Genomic DNA, 18,179 nt, shown 5'->3' with positions numbered 1-18,179 from the left:
TCTAGAAAACAGGTTAAGATAATTTGAAGGGAACTTATTAACTGAACTTTGCTGGGAGACTGGTATGAGACTCTAGCCTGAACTTTCATGCAATTCTCATATCGTAAGTTGTCATTCCTTTATTACACAGAAAAATAGAAAGAGGGAACTTGTCATTGAGATTTTCAACAGCACAAATCAGGACTCATCCCTTTCCCCTATAAGACAAATAGGTATCTAGAGATTTATTTTCTAGTAGTTGAATGTTTGTAGGTAAATCCAGTGGAAAATCTTAGGAAAATACTAAAGAATGTTCTGCAATTGCCAGCCATTTCTCTGACATTGCAAACTTTTTTTTTTACAAGGTATATTATAAATACTGGGCATTTAAGGGGAGGAATGATAATTTATAAGTAAAAATTAAATCAACTTAGAGACACTACAAAGCCTAGTGCATTGCTTTATATTTATGTTGTATTTTAAAAGCCTAGCCACATTATACCTAAATATAGAAACTAGTTGCCTATTTTTCCTGCTGAGTCTTAGAGAATTACCTAAGAGAGAAGGTAATAACTGAGTAGATATGTTTAGTTATCTATTCATTTCAGCTAAGAGATTTATTTCCCTAGATCACAAGGTCTTATAAGTCAGGATAGTGTGAGGAAAATGCTGGTGAGAACTAGATAATTGATGATTAATTCCTTAACTGTTTCCCATGTCAGTTGTTCCTTTCCTAGGTCACTGCCCAAAAGAGTTAAAGGTATCTTTTTTCACTCGATTTTAGAACAGGAAATCTTTATATCTAAGTCTTTTTTTTTTTTTTTTCTTTTTGAGACACGGTCTCACTCTGTTGCCCAGGCTGGACTGCAGTGGTGCAATCTTGGCTTTCTGGGTTCAAGTGGTTCTCCTGCTTCAGCCTCCTGAGTAGCTGGGATTACAGGCATCTACCACCATGCTTGGCTAATTTTTCTATTTTTAATAGAAACAGGGTTTCACCATGTTGTCCAGGCTGGTTTCGAACTCCTGACCTCAAGTGATCCACCTGCCTCAGCCTCCCAAAGTATTGGGATTACAGGCGTGAGCCACCGTGCCCGGCCCAAAGTCTTCTTTTCTTTACAGTCTACAGATATATTTCATTTTGGGCAATAACAATACTTCTTAATAGTTTTTATAAATTGAACTATTATAGATAAAATAGGAGAGCATTTTAATTTACAATCAAATAAAATTTAGAGCTACTAGGAATTCAAAGGATCCCAGTAAAGAATCAATTTTTCAAGTGCAGAATTACTTCCTGAGTCATCTCACATCACCTTCAACTTTATTATCCGCTATTTCGTATTCACCGTTGGTTGTGTCATTCATATATGTGAATCTTATTTCCTGATGTGTCATTTCTTTTAAGCTAGTACTATAACACCTAAATGCACAAACCAAATATATTTTCACTGAAAATTTTTAAGAATTTAAGTTGCCTTTTTATAAGTTAATATTTTAAGGTATTTTTCTCAATTGCATTGCATCTGTATACACAAAAGTGTAATTATCCTGTTCAATAAGTGGTGTTGGGAAAACTGGCTAGCCATATACAGAAAGCAGAAACTTGACCCCTTCCTGACACCTTACACTAAAATTGACTCCAGATGGATTAAAGACTTAAACATAAGACCTAACACCATAAAAACCCTAGAAGAAAACCTAGGCAAAACCATTCAGGACATAGGCGTAGGCAAGGACTTTATGACCAAAACACCAAAAGCATTGGCAACAAAAGCCAAAATAGACAAATGGAACCTGATCAAACTCCACAGCTTCTGCACGGCAAAAGAAACAGTCTATAGAGTGAATCGGCAACCAACAGAATGGGAAAAAATTTTTGCAGACTACCCGTCAGACAAAGGGCTGATATCCAGAATTTACAACGAGCTAAAAAAGATTTACAAGAAAAAAACAAACAAGCCCATTCAAAAATGGGCAAAGGATATGAACAGGTACTTTACAAAAGAAGACATACATGAGGCCAACAAACATATGAAAAAATGCTCATCATCACTGGTCATTAGGGAAATGCAAATCAAAACTACATTGAGATACCATCTCACGCCAGTTAGAATGGCGATCATTAAAAAATCTGGAGACAACAGATGCTGGAGAGGATGTGGAGAAATAGGAACACTTTTACACTGTTGGTGGGAGTGTAAATTAGTTCAACCATTGTGGAAAACAGTGTGGCGATCCCTCAAGGACCTAGAAATAGAAATTCCATTTGACCCAGCAATCCCATTATTGGGTATATATCCAAAGGATTATAAATCGTTCTACTATAAGGACACATGCACATGAATGTTCATTGCAGCACAGTTTACAATAGCAAAGACCTGGAACCAACCCAAATGCCCATCGATGATAGACTGGACAGGAAAAATGTGGCACATATACACCATGGAATATTATGCAGCCATCAAAAACGATGAGTTCGCGTCCTTTGTAGGGACATGGATGAACCTGGAAACCATCATTCTCAGCAAACTGACACAAGAACAGAAAATCAAACACCACATGTTCTCACTCATAGGTGGGTGTTGAACAATGAGAACACATGGACACAGGGAGGGGAGCACTATACACTGGGGTCTGTTGGGGGTGAGAGGGGGGGATAGAGGGGGTTGGGGAGTTGGGGAGGGATAGCATGGGGAGAAATGCCAGATATAGGTGAAGGGGAGGAAGGCAGCAAATCACACTGCCACGTATGTACCTATGCAACAACCTTGCATGTTTTTCACATGTACCCCAAAACCTAAAATGCAATAAAAAATAATAATAATAATAATTTAGAAGCAAAGAGCTTTTTCTAGATTGACTGAAAAATAAGAGTTACAGAAGGAGTATCAAAACCACTTGGCTATCATGGTACAAGCAGACATCACTGAAACTTAGAGAGAATTGCTTTCTATTTCATTTCACTATAATTAATATGCTGGGAATGAAGGAGGCTGATGTTTGTAGATTAAACAGTGGAGGGAAGTGTATAGTTCTGATTGCACTTGGAGTAAGTCAAAGAAGTAAAGTATCAATGATATTTTATGATAATACATTGCATTTATATAATTATTTTTCCAAAGATATTATCCCATTTGGTTCCACTAATATTCCATGAGGATAGGTAACTGCTGCTATCTTCCATCATTTTTTTTTAAATAAATTGAACTTTAGGAAGATTAAGTGAATTTCCTACTCTGGGCTATCAGTGCTAAACCTCAGTGTCCTAATGCCCAGAGTAGGTTTTCTTTTCTGATTGACATCACACTGTCTTCTGCTAGAGCTGTCTTGAAGCTATGTATTGTATACATCAGTGATCTCATCCAACTAGATGGCTCCAATTATCACTGCATAGATAATTCTCAAAAACAATACTTCTACACCTGACTTGTCCCCTAAGTGCTGGACCCATATCTCCATTCTGTGCACTCTTGTGCAGCCATAAGAAGGATGTGCATTTGTTTATTGATATTGAAAGATGTACTTTATATACTGATTAAAACATGAAAGTTGCAGAATAGTGAAAATAATATGAGCTTATTTTGATTTTTAAATGCCATATATATATATATATTTTAAATGTCATATGTGTGTGTGTGTTGATTATATCATTATCTATTTATCTCTGTCATGGCTCTAGCTACTGATTAACATATACAAATGTCTGAAAGAATGTACACTAAGCCATTGTGGTTGGGGAAAATGTTCAGTGAAAGTAGACCCCTTACATATTTTATTGGTATATTTATCTATATTTTGTTATGCATGTACCAGTGTTGTGATTAAGAAAAAATAAATTATTTTAAACATAGCTTTTAAAAATAAAGATAAATACATAAAATGTGAAAAAATAATAAATGTTTTTTAAAAGATCAGCACAGAACAAACCAATACTTTTAAAATGTAAAGGATTATCAAATAATCAAGATAGTGTGGTACTGGCCATCCACATACAAAATAATGAAATTGGACTTTTACTTTATATAAAAATGAACTCAAAATGGATTGAACACCTAAATATAAACGCTAAAACTATAAAATGCTTAGAAGAAAATAAGGATAAAGCTTTGTGACCTTAGATTTGACAATGGATGTTATATACATGACACCAAAAGTACAAGCAACAAAATAGGAAATTTATAAATTGTACTTCATTAAAATGAAAACTTTTGTGCTTCAAAGGTCACTATTCAAGACAGTGAGAAAACAATATACAGAATCAGAGAAAGTATTTGCAAGTTGTATATCTGATAAGGCACTTGTGTCTAAAATATATGAAGAACTCTGATAATTCACTGATAAAAAGACAATCGAGTTTTTAAAAGGAAAAATGATTTTTTGTTAGACATTTCTCAAAGCACATATATAATGGGCAATAGGCACGTGAAAACATGCTCAACATCATCAGTCATCAGGGAAATGCACATTAAAACCACAATGAGACACCAATTCACACCCACTAGAATGGTTATAATAATAAAACAGAAAATAACCAGTATTGGTGATAGTATAGAGAAAGTGAAACCCCCTCATACATTGCTCTTGGTAATGCAAAATGGTAAAAGTTAATGTGAGAGATAGTTTTTCATTTCATCAAAACATTAAATATAGAGTTACTTGATGTGACTCTTTATAGAAGCATTATTCATAATACCTAAATGGTAGAAATAGCCCAAATGTCCCTCACTTGATGAAAAGCAATTACATATTGTTACATGCTACAATATGGATGAACTTTGAAAAGAGCTTCTCACGAAAGACCATGTGATGTGATTTCATTTATACAGAATGTCCAGAATTGATAAACATATTGAGACATAAAGTAGATTAGTGATTTCTTAGAGTTGGAGTGTGTGTGTGTGGCAGAATTGAGGGATGATAACTAAAGGATATGGGGTTTCCTTTTGGAGTGATAAAAATGTTCAAAAATTGATTATGGTGATAATTGCACAACTTTATAAATATACTAAAACCATTGCATTTGCCTTTAAATGGGTGTATTTTATAGTGTGTGAATTATATCTCAATACAACTGTTGCAAAACAGACAACAATATAATGACTCTACTCAGTGAAAACTTTATACAGTGGCCAGTGCTGCTGGTCCAGGGACCATACCTTGAGAACCACTGAACTAAAAAATTTTCAGTTTATCTTTTTTATTCCCCCAAATTCCAAGTTAACCAGGGATCTTCATTCACTGACAATTTTAGTTGAGAGTTTATTATAAATTGCTGTTGGGCATAATTGGTTACCATAGGATTCTTCTTCCTTGACAGTCATTGATTGCACATAGTCATTGATTGCATAGCCTAGGAGCTTTGCTGTCTATTCTTATTCCATAGGATGAGGAAGAGGATCTCAGGACTGAACTCAACCTTCTGAGGAAGTACTCTTTCCACAAAAATATTGTGTCCTTCTATGGTGCATTTTTCAAGCTGAGTCCCCCTGGTCAGAGACACCAACTTTGGGTATGTTTTTAATCACACTGTTCTTATTCTGTAAGAATGAGTTTTACCCAAGGATGTATGTTTTCATGAGTTGTCACTTTTGTGAATCTACAGGAAAACTTAGCACACAACTGTTAACGTAGGATGGTGTATGAATCTGTTCTCACAATGCTATTAGGTTGGTTCAAAAGTAATCGTGGTTTTTGTCATTAGCATATCTGAGACTGGGTAATTTATAATGGAAAGATAATTTAATTGACTCACAGTTTCACATGACTGAAGAGGCCTCACAATCATGGCAGAAGGCAAAGGAGGAGCAAAGTCATGTCTTGCATGTCAGCAGGCAAGAGAGAATGTTCAGGGAAATGCCCCATTATAAAACTATCAGATCTTGTGAACTTATTCACTGTCATGAGAACAACATGGAAAGACCTGCCCTCAAGATTCAATGACCTCTCACTGGGCCCCTCCCATGACATGTGTGAATTATGGGAGCTACAATTCAAGAGATTTGGGTGGGGACACAGTGCCAAAACATATCATTTCATCCCTGGCCCCTCCCAAATCTCATCTCTTCACATTTCAGAACTAATGATGCCTTCCCAACAGTCCCCCAAAGTGTTAGCTCATTTCAGTATTAACTCAAAAGTCTACAGTCCAAATTCTGATCTAAGACAAGGCAAGTCCCTTCCATCTGAACCTGTAAAATCAAAAGCATGTTAGTTACCCTAGATACAATGGGGGTGTAGGCATTGGGTAAATATGCCTGCTCCAAATGGGAGAAATAGGCCAAAACGAAGGGGCTACAAGCCCCATGCAAGTCTGAAATTCATCAGAGAAATCAAATCTTAAACTCCAAAATGATCCCCTTTGACTCCATATCTCACATCCAGGTCACACAGATATAAAAGGTGGGTTGCCATGGTCTTGGGAAGCTCTGTCCCTGTGACTTTGCAGGGTACAGCCTTCCTCCTGACTGATTTCATGGGCTGACATTGAGTGTCTGTGGCTATTCCAGGCACGTGGTGCAAGCTGTTCATGGATCTACCATTCTGGGTTCTGGAGGATGGTGACCCTCTTCTCTCAACTCCACCAGGCAGTGCCCCAGTGGTGACTCTGTGTGGGGGCTCCAACCCCACATTTCCCTTCTGCACTGCCCCAGCAGAAATTTTTGATGAGGACCCAGCCCCTGCAGCAAACTTCTGCCTGGACATTCAGGAGTTTCCCTACATCTTCTGAAATCTAGGCAGAGGCTCCTAAACCTCAAGTCTTGACTTCGGTGCATCTGTAGGCTTGACACCATGTGGAAGCTGCCAAGCCTTGGGGCCTGCACCCTCTGAAACCATAGCCCGAGCTGTACCTTGGCCCCTTTTAGCCATGGCTGGAGTGGATGGGACACAGGATGCCAATTTCTAGGCTGCACATAGCAAGAGGGCCCAGGACCTGGCCCATGAAACCATTTTTTTTTTCCTCCTAGGCCTCCGAGGCTGTGCTGGCAGGGCCTGCTGTGAAGATCTCTGACATGCTCTGGAGACATTTCCCCATTGTCTTGGTGATTAACATTTGGCTCCTTCTCACTTTTGCAAATTTCTGCATCTGGCTCTAATTTCTCCTCAGAAAATGGGTTTTTCTTTCCTACTGCATCACCAGGCTGCAAATTTTTGAAACTTCTATGCTCTGCTTCCTCTTGAACCCTTTGCCACTTAGCGATTTCTTCTGCCAGATACCCTAAATTATCTCTCTCAAGTTCAAATTTCCACAGATCTCTAGGGCAGGGGCAAAATGCTGTCAACCCCTTTGCTAAAACATAACAAGAATCAACTTTGCTCCAGTTTCCAACAAATTCCTTATCTCCATCTGTGACCACCTCAGCCTGGACCTTATTGTCCATATCACTGTCAGCACTTTGGCCAAAGTCATTCAACAAGTCTCTAGGAAGTTGCAAACTTTTCCACATCTTCCTGTCTTCTTCTGAGCCCTCCAAATTGTTCCAACGTTTGCCTGTTACCCAGTTTCTAAGTTGTTTCTACATTTTCAGGTATCTTTACAGTAGTGCCCCAATTTACTGTACTGATACCAATTTACTGTGTTAGTCTGTTCTCATGCTGCTCATAAAGACACACCAGAGACTGGGCAATTTATAAAGAGAAATGGTTTGACACAATTCCATATGGTTAGGGAGGCCTCACAATCATGGTGGAAAGCAAAGTAGGAGCAAAGTAATGTCTTACATGCGCAGGGGTATTCCCCTTTATAAAACCATTAATCTCAGATCTCATGAGGCTTATTCACTATCACTAGAACAGCAAGGGAAAGACCTGCCCCCATGATTCAATCACCTCCCACCATGTCCCTCCCATGACATATGGGAATTATGGGAGCTACCATTCAAGATGAGATTTGGGTGAGAAACAGCCAATCCATATCATGGGGCAAAACGAACTCTGATTTCTGGAGACAGGAGTAATAAAATATGGGAAAATATCTTATGTGCCTGACAAGAGGTTTACTGGTGGGATGAGGGAGGACTCAAATGAACACTGGAAATATCTAACATGAATATTTTCAAATATTTTATGTAGTTACTATGGTAGCTATTATGGTAATTACCTGATAAACTAATAAGTAATGAGTGGATAAGGATTAATTCTAATTAGCACTTAACATGAGCATATGGGTGCATTTTAAGTTTTTGCAAAGTATATGCACTTATGGATAAACATAACTTCTAAGAAACTATTTTCCAAATGGTAAGTTGACATCCTTTTCTTAGTCATTATGCCTGGAGTGTCACAAATTCTAAATCAATAAGATATAACTTGTAGAAGCTAACTGGAACTTATGCTACCTAAGCTATAGATACCAGAATTTTTGATGCCCCCCACTATGGTAAAAATAGTTAAATCTCAAGCAAATCAGCTTTGGTCAAGGATGTCTTTATTAAAAATAGAATATTTAGAACATAAGGTGGTGTTAGTGTATACTTGAATCTCTATACTTGCCACATTTCCATTTCCAGTCCAAGTTAGTAGTATATTTTTCAAAATAATGACTAAAGTGGTACAGTATCCTCAAGTGACAAGGAAATATTCTATTACATTCTAAATAATGGATTTCAGAAAACAGGACAGTGAACATTATAGAAAGGTTTTCAACAAGGGGTGGAATTGAAACATTGGTTCTCTAACTTTGTCAGGCACCAGAATCTCCTGGAGAGCCTGATAAAACACAGATTGCTGGCATCACTCACAGAATTTCTGATTCAGTAGATCTGGGAGTGTGGGTCCAATACATTGTCCTTTCTAATAAGTTCAATATGTGATGCTACTGCTACTGCTGCTGCTGGGCTGATCACTACACTCTGGGAACCACAAAATTTAAAGACCTTCAGCTTAACTCTGTTATCTCTCAAATATACAGTTAACATGCATCCTCTATTCTCTGACAATTTCAGTCAAGATTTTAGTAAATATGGCTGCATCATTTAGTTACTGAGGAATTTTTTTGGCATACACCATTCGTCTTTTCATCTATTTTCACTTACAAGTTTTTTTCATCTTGACAGTATAGCGAAGTGTGAGAATTTTTGCAGTCTCCTTTTTGGATATGTATTAGTACTCAATTCATTCAGGCATTCAGCATATATCAATTGAAAACTATTTGCCAGGTGTTGTGCTAGATACTGAGGATAAAATAGTAAGCTGAATAGACATGCTCCTGACCCATTGGTGCTTACAATCTATTTGCAAAGACCAGTGTCAATCAAATAATCACACATATAAATGTTTAATTTGTCAGAAGGGAAATATCATGGCTCTCTGTGGGTTAAAAACAAACCTTAGTTAAGTTGGGAAATGAGAAACTCTTCCTTGAGGAATGAAATCTTGAACTGAGAGCTGAAGGGTGAATAAGCATTTAATTGGTAAATTACTTGTGAAGGTAAGAGTTTTCGTGGGACATTTCACAAATTTTTGCCTATATACATCAGACAAACAAGTAGAAAGTAAGTAAATAGCTTAACAATGACCATTAATAAAGAAGTGTATGTACCAGGCATCATGCTTACAAAGTCATGAAAATTATTGAGAATGTCTCACATTCCTTTTATAGTTGAGCTCTTCTGACTGGCATAATATAAGCAAGATCTTCAAGGGTTTACCTAAGTTGAATGGCTTTAATTCTGGTTTGTCATGGTTCAAAATGAGGAGTTATCACATTGTCACAGAGTACATGTTGTGCCCATTGAATGTAGTCAATGCTTAATTCTCCATGTGAAAATCAACTTTTTGTGGCTTATCTGTATTGGTTTTGTTTGGCTGCCTCTTGTTTTTGGTGAAAGTGTACTCATGGGAAAGACATGCAATAATATCAGTGATGAATAACTATAAATTAGGGGAGTAGTTTTCTGAAAAGAAGATCTTAATATTCCATAGGAAGTAAGTTAGACTTTTTGAATCGTCACGATTTGGGATTTATCCTTTTGCTTCCATTCATCTATGGTGATAATTAATTTGCATAAAGTTTTAGAAAAGAGGTATTTTGATCTTTTAATAAAGTATTTTTGACATGGGCAGTAATGCATAAACCTGTACTCAAGGAAAAGATTGCTGGGATAATTACGATAGGTATATTCTCTTCTACATTGGTCTTTCCTCTAACTAATATTACCTAGAAGAAAATCTACTAGTTGGGCCCTCACTTTATATGTGTCAAAAATAAACTTTCTGAGAAATGGAGTTTATTAATACAATAAAATCTTAATGAAATATTATCAAAGATATTAGCTTTAAAATAGGTTTTCCTTAACAGTAATCCAATTTGGAAGAAATTATCCCATAGGAATGCAATTGACAAATTCCCCCTTGGAGTCGTAGCTTGCCAGTATCTTGGGGAAAATAGTTTGAAATTCAAAAATAAAAAACAAAACAACAAAAACCAAACCTAGTTTTAATGTTGAAATGTAAACTCTTTTGAGACCCTCCATATTTTGCTTCTTCACCCCCAATCAAACTGTTTTCTTGACCATTCTTTCATTCCCATTCTAGTCGTCACTTAAGTTTGTTCCCTGCACAAACTTCTTTCTGAAAGCATGTGTTTATTTAGTTTTCCGTAAACGGAATGCTTTTTCTTTTAAGCATATCCAAACACTACCTATCCTTAAAGACATAGCTCAAACTCCAACTCCCAGTTAAATATCTCTAATGAAATACCTGGCTTCTCTCCCTCTACAAAACTTTGGGTTTACTCCAACTCTCTAATTTCGCTAGCTTTTGGAGTCTACCACCAGACAATTGAGGCCGTCTTTGCAGTGCCTTAATCTCTAAACATTACATATAGATACAAGCCATATGGACTAAAACTCTCCAGATATTTTCAGAAAATTGCATACTAATTTTTTATACTTTGCTGGCTTTCCTGCAGATGGTGATGGAGTTCTGTGCAGCAGGCTCAGTCACTGATGTAGTGCGAATGACCAGAAATCAGAGTTTAAAAGAAGATTGGATTGCTTATATCTGCCGAGAAATCCTTCAAGTGAGTCTTAATATAGTCATTCTCTTCTGATATTTTAAGAACCTGGGAGTAATATATATAATGCACCTTATACCTGCTCACATCAGATAGTTTAGGTATTTGAAATATAACCTATGCGTCACGATATCTAAAAAAGCCAAAAAGCTTTTGGGAAAGCAGATTTGCAGCTGATCCCCTTAAATTTTAAAGTAGTCCACAGCTGGGTAACCAGCTCCTTTGAAATCATGGCCTTTTATACCTCTGTCAGATTCTGACTACTACATTCAATGGATCGTAGAAATAACCACTTGGATTATTTATTATGTTATTATTATTTTAGAATTCTATAGATTAAGATGAAGGTGAGACAGAAGAAGTCAGTATTGTATGGAATGGCCTCAAACCATCTGCAGTCTTTTGGCAAACAGACATTTTCTTTGATTACTGCTTCTATTTTAAATGTCTTTATTTTCCACACCCAATTTGATGAGAGCAACAATCTTCTTGATCTATCAGATTCCATCTTTTGTGACTAAAGTTCTCAAAGTCATCCAAGAAGGATATTAACAGAGTTGAACAGTACCATTCATACAATGTTAGAATGTCCTTCCTATCATTTTGGTTGGATTCACTTGTGATGGTAGTGTAAATGGTTGAGAGTTCAAACTCTGGACTGAGCTTACATTTAGTTTACCACGTATAAGTTTTGTAACTTTGAATCAGTTACTTAATTTTTCCAAGGCTCACTTTCCTCATCTATATTATGAGGGTGATTTTAACAACTTCTGCAAAGGGTTTCTGTGAGGAATTAGTAATTCACTCCATGTAAAGCACTTAGTACAACCCTTAGCAAAGAGTAACGGCTCAATAAACGTTAGCAGTTTTACTGTTACTTTATTATGAATCTCCAGTTAGTGGTTGGGGCAATCTCACTACAGCCTAACATTGCATACCATGTCATGGGTTAGCCAGGTCACGGGTAAATTTTAGTGGTGAATGGGCTAGAGCCAAAGTGTTAAGCCAACACAGATTACAAATGGTTTAAAATGAATTTCCACATTACCCTAAATTATCAGCCTACAAGGCTGACTAGAAAATATTTTGGACTAAACAAATGGTTGGATAGGGAATAGAGCAAAACAATAGCTGAGCTATGATATTTAAGATGTCCAGGTCTTTACTCTTAGGTTAGTTGGAAATACAGAGGCTAGAAACGAAGGTAAAGTGGCCCACTGTATACAAACATTTATTTTGATGTTCTTTTTCTTTCGTGGGTGTCCTGATTTATTTTCCTTTCCTTATAGTCAAAAGTCATATTTCTAGGGACGGGTTGTAGTAATTCCAGTCTAAAGAAAGAACTGTGTTTGAAACATCAGAATTAAGCTCTTTCTCTTATCAAAAGTTTTCCCAAAAACACTAGAACTGTACTGGAAAGAGATAAATATATACTGATGTGGCTTTTTAAAAAATATATACAGGGGTTAGCTCACCTTCACGCATACCGAGTAATTCACCGGGACATCAAAGGTCAGAATGTGCTGCTGACTCATAATGCTGAAGTAAAACTGGGTAAGTTTATTCTTATAGTATTTTAAGTTCCAAACATCTTAATGGAAAAAACTCCGTTAAGATAAGATAACTATGCTTTTCCTCATGTTCCTGCCAATATCCTCTACTAATTTGAGCTGGGTTTTCCCTGCTTGCAAAACCAGTCAAAATTTGAAAATTTGTTTGGGAGAGGAGGCAGGGCAAAATAAAGAGAATGCACCTACCTACTTCTTTGAAATCATGTAGATAAAACAACTTTTGAATTTTAATGGGGATTTACTACTTTTTGATCATCGCTTTACCCTGTATTAGAAATAACTACTATATTTATTTAAACAACTGAATTGAGCATTTACCATGTGCAAATTTCGATGTCATGAGCAGAAATTTAAAAAAATAAAAAAATTCTTTCACACGACAGAGCCATAATTTCTCAAGAATATCAAATAATTTTTAATTATATAAGGAGGAATTGCTTTGGATTTTTTCAGATATACCAAGAAATGATATTGATCAGAATTGATGCTCCAACAATATCCAAGTCAAATTCAGAATTATAAATCAAAAAAAGCTGGAAGTACCTAGCTTTCTATTCCTGAGTTCAGAGTGGTATCACTTATTTGAAAATAACCACACATATTTTCTGATTCTTTTGTCATTAAGCACATAGGGGACAATATATTTTATCCTTTAATGTGTAAAATAAATATCAATAGTTTTCAGAATAATACCATAAAAATCATGTCAGTACATTGTAGTGGCAGATAACCCCATTGATACAGAAGGTAAGTCACTTGCATTATTTTTCAACACTTTGTAAACCTGTGTCTGAACATAACCTTAAGATATTTCCCATTTTGTTGCTAAACACTTAGAAGAAGAGTAGAGATTTTGTTTATTCATTGAAAACATTTTTCACTGAACACTTGCGGAAGAAACATGAGGTAGTAATTGTTTATCCTTGAAATAAGTGAAAGTAGTTTTAAGAGAATGTACTACTTCTTTGGTGTCTGTCTAAAAGCTACAAAGCTAGAAACACAATTTTAAAATATATGAGAAGTGGCCAGGTACAGTAGCTCACACTTATAATCCCAGCATTTTGGGAGGCTGAGGCATGAGGATGACTTGAGACCAGGAGTTGAAGACCAGTCTGGGCAACATAGCAAGACCCTGCCTCTAAAAAAAAAATGTTTAATTAGTTGTGCATGGTGGTGTCCACCTGAGGTCCCAGATACTCAAGAGACTGAGGCAGGAGGATCACTTGAGCCTAGGATTTTGAGATTGCAGTAAACTATGATTGTGCCACTGCACTCCAGCCTGGGTAGCAGAGACAGAACTTGTCTCTAAATAATAAATGAATAAATAATAAAAATATAAAAAATACATGAAGAGCATACATATTTCACATTTAAATATGCAGGACAGGTAGTTTATCACAAGGCTAAACACTGTTTGCATATAGAGCAACACTCTCATATACTTGTGTCAAGTTGCTGGCCAAGGCAAACATTTGCGACACAAAAGAGAAATTGTACGTGAAAGAAAAGCCACTGAAATATCTGTTACAATGTCCGTGCACTAAAGTTCATGTCCTTTCTCTGAAGGAGAGAACTTCTACTGCTGGATTAGAGTTTAATAAGACTTACTTTATATGTAATCCCTGTACAATTTGTTTTAGATGACTCAGACTATCATTATTTTTAAGTAACACGTTGTAAAATTTAATCACACATATTTTACACTTAAGTCTTGTACAATTTGTTTTAAATTTTTTAGATTATAGTTGTTTTAAAGCAACATAGTATAAGGAGAAAGTTGCAGAAAACAAACCTAATGACAGCCAAAGCAAGTGATAGAAGGGAAAGAGATGGAAAAATGATTACATTGCAGTTGCAATCGCTCAATAAACTTCATATTCCAGCCTGTAAGGTCATGAAAGAAAGTTTAAATTATGCCATTGTTGAGGTTTCATCTCATCTTGGCTTTTCGTTCTCTTTCTCTCGGTCTTTTTTCTTTTTTCTGTTAATCAGTCTTCTAGTCTTTTCTCCTTTCATTTTGTCCTCTGGATATATGCCATATAGAAACTTATGGCCTTCATAGGTATTTCTTGGCCCCTAATCCCAGCTCACAGGGATAGTGAGAATGCTGAGCTATTATTTAACCTATTTATTTAAAAAAAAATCTAGATAAAAACATTGTACAACACCCAATGATATCTTCACAAATATTGTGGACTTTTTTTTTTTTTTTTGGTGGTGTCGTTCTTGTTAGATCCTTTAAAACTGCCTTGAACTCAGGTTTTTCTTTTTCATTTTTCTTCTCTTTCCCTAAATTCCTGAAGCTGCTTTTAGTCAGTTTTGCTCGACATCCCCTGGATTCCTGGAAACCATTCTAAATTAGAAAATCTACTTCATTTTTCATCCCTGTTTTATTTTTTCTGGAATAAATAACCCCAGTCCACTTTAGCCTTTTTTTTTTCTGTTTCTGAGGATACCATACCAAATATTTTCTTATAATGTATCCCACAGATGAATAGAAGACTGAACTTTTATAATCTAAGCTAAGATATAGATACCACAATAAATACCTGCATCTGATTCAAAAGATCTGTGTAGGAATTTAAACTAAATTCTAGCAGAAACCTCATTTTTCTTTATAAGTGTGATAGAGCCTTCTAATATCATGTGTGAGGCTTCCTGATCAACTGCTAATAGGTTTCAGATTTCTTTGATCTTGCTTATAGTTCTGGTCTTCCTCCAGCTTGGTGCCAGGTCCAAACACTCCATATGTTATCACTTTGGAGGTTCAGAGTGTCCCGACAGAACTTTATCTTTAATATTCATGGTAAACATTCAGCCAAACCTAATGTAGATTTATAATAGCACTGCTGAGTCTCATTCCAACATAAATAGCAGCAAAAGCTTATTCCCAGTATTCCTGGAGTAGACTTCATGGTAAAGTTTGCTAGGCTAGAATGAAAATCTGTTATCCATTGTGGCTTTTGTATCAGCTTTCCAAGTTAAAGAAATAACTTATTGAGCTTTTTCTTTCTGATTGATTATTTTGACATATAATGATTTTGGCAGTTGATTTTGGAGTGAGTGCCCAGGTGAGCAGAACTAACGGAAGAAGGAATAGCTTCATTGGGACACCATACTGGATGGCACCTGAGGTGATTGACTGTGATGAGGACCCCAGACGTTCCTATGATTACAGGGTGAGTATGAGAATTCAGACAGTGGAAATTAAAATTTGGAAAGGATTTTTGATTAACATTTTTGCAATGATAAAACAAAAAATAAAAAGCAGGCAACTCCTCCTTTTACATTACATGCTGGTTGGAAATACTAGCCTTTATTTCAGTAAGTGGTTTGATTATATGCATAAAATAGTATTTTCTAAGAATGTGGACAAAGTATACCATTGAGAATTACCTGTATTTGAGGCAGAATGTGTAGTTTATGTTGCTTGCAACGTATTGGTAAAAATATTATATAATGTGGATTTATATGTATATAAAAATTTAATGTCCAGGGGCAAAAGACATTGTAAACTTAAAAATGAATAAATGTAAAACCAATTATTAATCCCCACAGTAACTTAGCTCCAGAAAAGACAAAAAAAATAATTTGATTACTCAGGGTAATGGAGAAATTCCTTGGCATGTTTCACCTCCAAAACCACAGAAAATCAGTAGAATAGACAAATTAAGTAACAATTCCTGCTATTTATTAAAATTTCCACTGAAACTGCAATTTGGACAATATACATACATGTACACATTTCAAAAAGTTGATGTGGAAAGAAAACTCTCCATTTGCTATAGACTGGAAAAATCTCACTCACTCCCCACATAAGTCATCCAAACAATTAATTGTGGTCTCCCTCAGTGGAACCTAGGACTCAATACTTGAAGTTGATTAATTGAGATTCATCTCTTTTCCCTTTCCTTAAGTGCCCTCTGCGTGATCTGCAAAATGATTATTTACTGAGAGCCTATTATGTTTAGTGCTCTGTTAGGAGCTATGAAGACTATGGAAGCACAAAGTTCTTCAAGTGGCTTTTTATAAAAAATAATGCTTTATAGTTGCATACTTTTTGCAGTCTTCCAAGGACTTTTGCCTGTATTTGTTATTTATTTTTAGTTTTTAGCACCATGTAATTGAAGGAAATCTTAAGCTTAGACTATCACAACTGAAGCTAAAAAATCTATAAACTGGGATTCTAAGAATCCAGTTAACCTACGAGGCCGCAGATCACCTGAGGTCAGGAGTTTGAGGCCAACCTGGCCAACATAGCTAAACCCTGTCTTTACTAAAAATACAAAAAAATTAGCCAGGCCTGGTGATGGGCATCCGTAATCCCAGCAACTCATGAGACTGAGGTAGGAGAATCGCATGAACCCAGGAGACAGAGGTTGCAGTGAGCCCAGATTACGCCACCAAACTGCAGCCTGGGTAACAGAGTGAGACCCTGTCACAAAGAAAAAAAAAGAATTCAGCAAATCTGTTTAGGAGTCATTTAGCCATCCAGTGTATCTCTAGCCCTGTGCCCTTTCCACGCTAAAAAAAAAGTACTAAACTGTTAATTGTAGTCAAGATAATTTTCTAGAAACTCTTTATAGTTCTAGCCTTAGTTTAGTATATTCCAGGAACTGCTGAAATACACACACACACACACACACACACACACACACACCAGTCCTATCTAAATGTTTGCTATTATTATCTCTATTTTACATAGAGTGAGATTAAGGTACAGAGAGTTAAAACATTTGCCCAAGATGATACAACTGGTGAGTCTATGTAATAAAATGTCTTTACGGCAAGTTTCTTTTGGTATTTCAGGTAAGGCAACAATAGCAATGCATCCAAGATGAACTTTCCTTGCATTTGACCCCATTCCCTATCAACCTGTTGTGTAGTGAGGTACTGGCTGGTCACAAGCTCAGATTATGCCTTCTTACAATGTCACTCTATAATGAAGCTTTACTATAGGAAACCCATAAAATGGCTCTGGCATTGGCATCCACATCCCCAACTAAACATTGTTTTGAGATTCTAAATACTACCAATTGCCTATTTTTAAGTGACTTTTGTTTGTCATGTTTTTCTTTGCAGAGTGATGTGTGGTCTGTGGGAATTACTGCTATTGAAATGGCTGAAGGAGCTCCTCGTGAGTAAAAATGTTTGATATTTGTTAAAGATTAGGGAAATATACCATACAAATCGTACAAATCTCTCTCTGTGGAAGAAGATGAGATTGCCACTTGTGCCACTCAGCTTTCACTGCCCACACAGGTGTCATACTATGTGCCAAACTACTAATGGTGACCTTTTCAGTGATTACCAAATGCTTTCTTAAGAATAGCTACATATGGGTATATAAATCAGCTTGTGCTTTTCTTTCTTACAATATCTTATTTTAGATTGACTGAGTGTTGTTTCAATTTATTCTCAGTAGTATTTGGTCCTGACAGTCCTGAGCAACCAGAATAAGGATTCTGGTTGGCATTCCAGTCTGTATTTCCTGGTGGAATATTTAGATTCCAGAACATTTACAGTCACACAATGCTACTGCCTCAGGCTGTAATAGTTAAGAAAATTCTCTAGCATTTCATTGAAATTGAGCTAATCTTCAGAAATTTCAGGAA

General features: G+C 36.2%; 1 protein-coding gene across 3 annotated transcripts in view; it reads left to right on the top strand.

Annotated features, from left to right (window-relative positions):
- NRK (Nik related kinase) overlaps positions 1-18,179 on the top strand; it is a 138,223-nt gene that overhangs the window by 63,142 nt on the left and 56,902 nt on the right. For all 3 annotated transcript variants that reach the window (XM_012451660.3, XM_012451659.3, XM_064362032.1), the window contains exons 5-9: positions 5,363-5,488; positions 10,889-10,999; positions 12,457-12,547; positions 15,613-15,743; positions 17,647-17,701. In XM_012451660.3, coding sequence (XP_012307083.2) covers positions 5,363-5,488; positions 10,889-10,999; positions 12,457-12,547; positions 15,613-15,743; positions 17,647-17,701 — 514 coding nt within the window. The remainder of the gene's footprint in view (positions 1-5,362; positions 5,489-10,888; positions 11,000-12,456; positions 12,548-15,612; positions 15,744-17,646; positions 17,702-18,179) is intronic.

Source organism: Aotus nancymaae, unplaced genomic scaffold (genome assembly GCF_030222135.1).
Source record: "Aotus nancymaae isolate 86718 unplaced genomic scaffold, 86718_ANA_hifiasm-v0.15.2.pri h1tg000004l, whole genome shotgun sequence".
NCBI lineage: Eukaryota > Metazoa > Chordata > Mammalia > Primates > Aotidae > Aotus > Aotus nancymaae.
Note: the sequence above shows the minus strand (reverse complement) of the source record. Positions and strands in the feature narration are given on the sequence as shown.